The following is an 8,100-nucleotide window of genomic DNA, read 5'->3' on the forward strand; positions in this document are numbered from 1 at the left end:
AGTCTAGAATAAGATAAATTTCTGCCCAGATTTAAATAGATCATTGGAGAGGTTGAATTTGAGAGGTATGAATCTCTTGAACCCAAGGGTACCCTGGAAAATGGAAGTATGGGACGTAACAAGCAACCCCTTCTACCCCACCCGCCCACCCCCTGACCCAACACACAAACACATTCACAACCCCATGGTGGTTCTTGAAATGGAAGAGGAAGGAGGAGGCAGGCATCTTGCATTAGACACAGTTTAATCGCCTTCAAATAGATTAAAAGTCGTGGTTTGCACCCCTCCCTGTCCCCGTAAGTCATCCAGACAAGACCCTGGCTTAGAAAGAGAAAAACACAGGTGCTCTAGGAAATATAGCCACATATAATACATAGTTCTTCTTCCCTGAAATAGCGCAGGTCCCGAGCAGAGCTGCCTGGGGGGCTGCAGTCCACCCCCAGGATCAAGTGGCTCTGGGACTCTGCCGGTGGAAGTGCTGGAAGAGCAGGGGCTTAGATGAAGCCCCTGGTGTGGTTACCGTTGCCAGAGGTGGGCTGAGGCCTTGGAGCGGGATACCCGGAGGGCAGGGCAGCAGTGCTGGGCTTTCCCTCACTCAGCCAAGGCTTAATGGAAGTACTGATTAGTCTTTTTTTTTTTTCTCTCTCTCTTTTGTTTTGAGGGGATGATGAGGGAGGGGAGGGGAGAGGTGGAGAGGAGAGGAGAGGAGAGGAGAGGAGGGGAGGGGAGGGGAGGAGAGGAGAGGAGAGGAGAGGAGAGGAGAGGAGAGGAGAGGAGAGGAGAGGAGAGGAGAGGAGAGCCTCTCTGTGCCTTGGCTTCCCCATTTGTGCATTCACGGCCTCTGTAGGCCTTACACAAGAAGTTTGAGGGGTAGTGTTTGAGTGAGCACTCAGGCTTCCCCTGAGGAAAAGAAACCAGCAAAGTGCAGACTTTTATTACTGCCAGTCCTGCTCCCGGTTGAAGCAGGAGTCAAAAGGAGAAAATGAAAGTGGACTCATGAGCAAAGAGGGGAGATGAGACAGAGAGTGTGAGGGGCTGTGTTGTTGGCATCTCATCAATGCTTATTGAGAATAGCACAGGCATTGAAGTTTCTGGAGAACGTAGGAGAAATGTATTATCTCTACCATGACTACTTACGTATAGCATCTAATGGGGGAAAGAGTGGGACTTGGATGTTAGAGAGTAGATGGAGGGGGGAGGAGAAAAGAGAAGCTACAGAAATAAATACAAGTGGAAGGTACCTGCCCTATTCCTAAAAGGATTGGCTGGCAATGCTGGCACTTTGGAGCCAGGAGAATCCTCCAGCGTCCCTCTTAGTTCTGAAGGAGTAAAGAGCCCAGTTAGGATTCCCTGGCCAGAGGTCTCTGTGACTGCCTCTGGACTCGGGACATGCAGCAGCTGGAAAGGACTGGAGTCAGTCTTGAGACACTTTAGCCCCAGAAAGAGACCAATGACCCCCAGCAGAGGAGCTAGGATCTGGAGGGAAGAGGAGGGGAGTCCAAGGATACCTTGTGGCTGAGACAATGGGAAACCAACCAGTGCCATGTCCCAAGAGACCCATTTGTCCAGTTGCCAGATGTGACTGGCATCTTCTGCCACTGTCTTAAGTTCAAACATTAAAAAAAAAAAAAGTTTGCAGCAAGAAGATGCCAGTAATTGGGTGACTAAAGACCAAAGGAAAATAGTAATAAGGGACAGCTTATTTGTTCTCTGTCTCAGGTGGTTGTCTCCCCTGAAATCTCTCATAGCCCTAATGAAACACAAACAAAAGTCTCTTCCATAGAGAGGCTACTTCTCAGCTTCGGAAGCCTCCTGTGGTGGCTCTGGAGGTTCTGGAGGTGGCATCTCTTCAGGAATGCTGGTGTCCTCTGCCATCTCATTAGAGTTCATATGCTCTGTGGAGGCCTGAGAAGTAAAAGATACCAGAGTCAACACAGAGCTCTTGCTTGAAGTCTAAATGCAGATATTCAAAGGCATTGAGTTCTTCCTTGAAAACTTTCAACCACAGTGACATTAAAGATACTCAGCCAAGGTCACCAAACTTGGACTCTAGACCAGGCTCTCACCATCTGAACCAGAATGCGCCTGCAGCTTATTTGAGGCCTATTCTTAACTGTTATGGACAGATGTTTCTACCATTATAAATAATGATAATAGCATAAACCATAAATAATTATATGCAAGCACACCCACCACAACAGAATTTTATACTGTGCTTATTTAACAAGCTCTGACCCAACGGTTTTCAATCCTGTTTCTGTCCTAACAGAGAACTGATTAGTCCAAACCAATGAAAGTGGTTTCAAATGATGCATATGGTTTAAAATGTCTCCTAAGTGATTTTTTCAATGTTTATTTTCATTTTATTGCATTGGTATTCTGCCAGTATGTATGTCTGTGTGAAGGTGTTAGATTCCCCTGGAACTGGAGTTACAGACGGTTGTGAGCTATCATGTATGTATGTGGTGGGAATTGAACCCAGGCCCTCTGGAAGAGTAGCCAGTGTTCTTAACCAGAGGCATCTCTCCAGGCCCCTCCCTGCTAAGTGATTCTAAAATACATCTTCTCCGATATGCAACTGAGAAGCACTAACCTATTCTGTTCTTATTTGGGACCATTCTCATCAGAAAAATGATACTGAAGATGACAACAATAACACGTAAACACACTTGCTGTCCCTTCAAAAACAAAGAGAACACTTAGGGGGAAAGAGGACAATAACCTTACAAAAAGTATGCACATAAAATAAGATTCTATTTTGAAATAAAGTCCAAATTTAACGATCTATTAGAATGAAAACATGCTTGGCTAGGTTTCAGAATATGACTGCTATACAAAGATTAATTATGTTTCTCTACGCCCTAATGAGTGATGCAAAAAATAATGAAATTAGGAAATCAACTTCATTTACATAAATGTCAGAAAGGACAAAATAGTTCTGCAACAGAAGATACATTTAAAGCTACAGCATCAAAGAAAGCAAGGATACAAAAAGAAAACAAACATACAAACAAACAAAGGCAGCCCAAGCTTTTGGTAAGGGTTCCCTTCCTACCCGGCAGAGAGCAAGTGTCCCATTATATCATGACACAGAAGCAGGAAGGACAGTCGGGGGAACAGATATGTTCTTTCTCCCCGCCACACCCCTCCCAGTCTGTCTGTCTCCCTCCTGTGAGTGTAGGTGTGCATGTGGGTGTGTAGGTGTGCATGTGGGTGTGTAGGTGTGCGTGTGGGTGTGTAGGTGTGCATGTGGGTGTGTAGGTGTGCATGAGCATGTGGATATGTTGCAAGTACCGTAGCACTGAGCTCCACCTTTAGCAAAAGATTGCCATGTTAATGGCTCAGAAAGCATGCCATGGCAGCCAACAGTCCGCAAATTCATCTATAGTCAGTGTAACCTCTGTCAAAATTCTAGTTGGCTGCTTCACAGAAACTACAAAGCTTTACAATAATCCTAACGTCCATTTAGGATTTCAAGGAACCAAGAATAGCCAAAAACAAACATGAAAACGAAGAGTAAAGCTGAAGAAATAGTACTTCCTGTTTTCAAACTTGTTCCATGCTAAAGCAACAGACACAGTGTACTACAGGCATAAGAACAGACATATAAATCAACATACTGTAACTGAAAGTCCAGAAATAAACATACATTTAAGTTAATTGATTTTCAACAAGAATGTCAAGATAATGGCACAGATTTTTCAACAAATGATAGAAAAATAAGCAGATATCCACAGACAAAAATAACTAAATAAATGCATGTTCTTTACTTCTTAGCATGTATAGAATCAACCCGAAACAGATCAAAAATATAAATGTAAAAGCTGAAACTACCAAACTCTTAGAAACAGAGGAATACATTTTCACAACCTTGGATTAGGTAACAGTTTCTTAGACACAGCACCAAAACAGAAGCAATAAAAGAGCAATTGATATACATCAAGACAGCACATATGGGCTACAGAGATGACTCTGTGGGTAACGTGCTTGCTGGGTTAAATATGAGGACCTGAGTTTAATTCTTAGAACCCAGGGTTGGGGCGAGCCAAGAGTGGTGGCATGCTTCTCTAACCCCAGCACTGGGGAGGCTGACAAGGCAGGATCACTGGGGTTTGATACACAGCCAGCATACTCTATTTGGTGAGCTCCAGACCAGGCAGAGAGGATCACTAAACAAACAAACACACAAGCCAAACAAACAGACAAACTAACAAAACAAGGAAGCTGGAAGGCACTTAAGGAACACTAAAAGTTATTCTCTGACACCCCCCCACCTACCTACCACACACACACACACACACACTCAGAGAGAGAGAGAGAAAACAAAAGATTTGAATAAATATTTCCCGGGGGCTGGTGAGATGGCTCAGTGGGTAAGAGCACCCGACTGCTCTTCTGAAGGTCCAGAGTTCAAATCCCAGCAACCACATGGTGGCTCACAACCATCCGTAACGAGATCTGGTTCTCTCTTCTGGAGTGTCTGAAGACAGCTACAGTGTACTTACATATAATAAATAAATCTTTTAAAAAAAGGTATTGTCAATTCTGCACACTATTTTAAAAAAAAAACCAAATATTTCCCTTGTGAAGATATATACAAATGACTAATATTCATATGGAAAGATGTATGCATCATTAGTCATCAGGGAAATGCAAATCAAAGCCACAATGAGATAACACTTCACATCTACAGAAGCTAAAATAGAAATGATCTGATAGTCTATCAGAGACTGCTAGTGGGAATGAAAAATGGTCCAACCACTTTAGAAAGCATCTCAGCAGCATCCCAAAAGATGTTAATGTTTAATTTCTATAATAGTTACCAACTCTCTCAGCACTTTCACTCTTTGGAATACAGCCAAGAAAAATGAAAGCCTATGTCCGTGCAAAAAAAACCTTGCACAGAGATGCTCACAGTAGCATTACTTATAATATCCAAAAAGGTGGGAAAGTCACTGGCGAAGCAAACATGATAACTTAGGTTTGATCTCTGTAACTCACCTCGAGACAAGAGAACTGACCCTTTAAAAGTTGTCACCGGACCTCCACACATGTGCTGTGGCATACACATGCCTATGCTCACACACATACCACATAAACACACACCATAGTAATGACAAATAAAATTTTAGAAATAAAAACACAAAATGTGACAACAGTGAGTGGATAGATACAATATGGTGTATCCCTGTGATAGGATATGAGTGTGCCATATAAAGGGGTGAAGTACTGCCACATATAACACAGATTGGCATTAAAAGTATTACACCTAGGCCTGGGAAGCTCATTGGTATGTGTGAGGCCCTGGGTTTCATCCCCAGACCATACTGCTAAGGATATATATGGTTTCTTGGGGGGATAGAGAAGGTTTCTTAATGCAGAGGAATTTTTTATTTAATAACAATGATCATACAAGCATATCATAAGGAATTGTATATTTTAAATAGACATCGTATGGTATGTGCATTGTATCTCAATAAAGATCTTAGAAGGAGCATATTTTAGGAACATATTATGTAGACCAAGGTGCCTGGAAGAATGCTTACAACACGTGTATAGTCTACCAACGTAAGCAAATCATGACCTAGATCTAACACGTTCCTCTCTCTGTCCATAGTTTGGCCTCTATACCATTTTCTGTTTCTGTAATCAAGCTACTGTCCAGGCACACAGCAATGCTCTGCATTATTATCCCTCATCTCCAGCAGACAGGCAATGCTCTCCGGGCAGGACATCATTCCACTTGCTCACTGATGGATCCCTAGCACCTATGAAAGGAGTTGGCACCAAATAATTGATCAATATGTATCTAAGAAATGAGTAAATCTTAATCTGTGTCAAGGATACACTGATCTGAAGGCAGCACCAAGGCACAATCAGAGATGGGGAAGCTGGAGAGATCACAGTTATATTTGGAAGCTGTCAAGTGAGCCTATACGGTCCCTATCACCTACACAGCAGAAGTCCATGACACTTACTGGGCTCTGTGGCAACAGGCTACTGCTGGTCTCTTGAGTACTTGGAGGTCGACTTCCACTTTCCTCCAGTGGCAAAATACCCCTTCGATCCAGGACACTGACAGAAACAGAAGAATGAATCAAGGACTTGACAGTCACTCTTCTATCAGCTCAGTCCCCACTAAACCTTGGTCTGTACATCAGAAAGCACAAACATGCCTTCAGCAATCTGTCCTGACCCCAGCACACATCTGTCTTCCATTTACTCTTCCACACACTGGAGGATGTCACATTAACCAGGGAACAAACAAACGAAACAGCCAGCCCGTGGTTTTAGGGCTCAGGCTCATGGAGATGTGGTGCCCTGTGACAACTCCCAGGAAGACCTATTTGATATCAGAAAGTTCCATGCAGAAAAATGCAGCAGGGCAGGGATGGGGAGAGGTTTGAATAGTGCAGCTTAAGAGTCCAGGGTGTTTTTGTTACTTGAGTACCTAGGGGGCAAGGGGCCACAAAGCACTTCACAGCAGTTCTTCACAATGTTGCCATGGCTGTATGGATTCTGCACGCGATTCTTCCCTGTCCATGATCCTTTGATCTGCAAGATAAAAGCCAGGGCTTACACTGAAAAAGAAAGATGTCGAAGAAATACAGGCAGTGTGGGCTCATGAAGAAGGGCAAGAGGCAACAATTACACAATAAACTGAATTCAGCACTACCTGTCACTGACCTGTTCCTTTAAAACAGTTAAAGAGGGCACACACCCTGGAAGCCTAGAACTTGGGAGACCAAGGAAGGGATTCTGGGTGCTAGGCCAACCTAGTCCATAGAGTAGTCTCAAAATCCCACAAAAATAAATTTTTAAAAAATTGTAAATGGGGCTGGCGAGATGGCTCAGTGGTTAAGAGCACCGACTGCTTTTCCGAAGGTCCAGAGTTCAAATCCCAGCAACCACATGGTGGCTCACAACCATCCGTTGATGCACTCTTCTGGAGTATCTGTGGACAACTACAGTGTACTTACATATAGTAATTAAATAAATCTTTTTTAAAAATTGTAAATGGCTAAGATGGTATGGATGCCTTATGATGTATATTTTTTTAACAAAATTAATGAAAAAAAAAATAGGGACCAAGGAGAGAATTCAGTGGATAAAGAAACACTCTTGCCACCAAGCCTGACGGGCCGAGTCATCAAGACCCACATGGTAGAAGGAAGAAAACCAATCTGTAGTCTGCTGTCCACAGTGCACCTGTGCATGCACACGTGCACAAATGAATGCATTTAGTTTGCAAAGGAAAAAACAGTTGACCATGAAAAACATTTATAAGAGTTTAAAAAAATAGACAAATGTACATGCTCTATTTATATTTTAAAATACAGTGTACATATGAACTCACAGAGACTGTGAGAGCATACACATACGACCTGGGATTCTGTAATCCCAGCACAGAGAAGGGGTAGAACTCAGTTCTAGCACTAACCAAGAAGCTATTTGCCATGGATACCTGCTGGGGAGTGTCACTGGATATAACCACCACACTCCAGGGCAGGTCCCACCCATGTAGGCAGAGTTGGACTACACAAACAGACTCTATGTTTTGTTTTGCAGGGTACAGGGGTGTACTTTTGTTTTGTTTGACTTTGATTTGTTTTGTTTTTGTCATATTGGGGTTCTCTCTCTCTTTTAATCTGTCTAGAACTTTGGTTTTTTTTTCTTTCTTTCTTTTAAGAGAAAAAGAACATGAAGTCAGGTGGGTATGGAGGTGGGAAAGATCTGGGATGAGTTGAGAGAGGAGAAAAATATGACCAAAATATACTGTACAAAAAAAGTTAAATAAACATTAAATGTAGGTCTGGAGAGCTTCTGGTGTGTCTGAAGACAGCTACAGTTTATGTATGTATGTATGTATGTATGAATAAATAAATAAATCTTTAAAAAATTAAATTTAAACTATAGTGTATATGTACATACATAAGATCAAATCTACACAAGTATAGAAGACTATAAATCCTACCATTAACAAAAGTGATAGGTTGCTGGGCAGTGGTGGTGCACGCCTTTAATCCCAGCACTTGGGAGGCAGAGGCAGGTGGATTTCTGAGTTCGAGGCCAGCCTGGTCTACAAAGTGAGTTCCAGGA

At 42.7% G+C, this 8,100-nt stretch overlaps 1 protein-coding gene across 2 annotated transcripts in view; it reads right to left on the bottom strand.

Moving 5' to 3' along the window:
• Positions 1 to 227: 227 nt before the first annotated feature.
• Positions 228 to 8,100, bottom strand: part of Zdhhc9 (zinc finger DHHC-type containing 9) — a 36,910-nt gene continuing 29,037 nt past the window's right edge. For both annotated transcript variants that reach the window (XM_021153520.2, XM_021153519.1), the window contains exons 8-10: positions 6,452 to 6,555; positions 5,979 to 6,075; positions 228 to 1,905 (exon numbers count right to left, since the gene is read on the bottom strand). In XM_021153520.2, the coding sequence (XP_021009179.1) occupies positions 1,789 to 1,905; positions 5,979 to 6,075; positions 6,452 to 6,555 (318 nt within the window). In that variant the 3' untranslated portion in view covers positions 228 to 1,788. The remainder of the gene's footprint in view (positions 1,906 to 5,978; positions 6,076 to 6,451; positions 6,556 to 8,100) is intronic.

This window comes from Mus caroli, chromosome X (assembly GCF_900094665.2).
Source record: "Mus caroli chromosome X, CAROLI_EIJ_v1.1, whole genome shotgun sequence".
Lineage (NCBI taxonomy): Eukaryota > Metazoa > Chordata > Mammalia > Rodentia > Muridae > Mus > Mus caroli.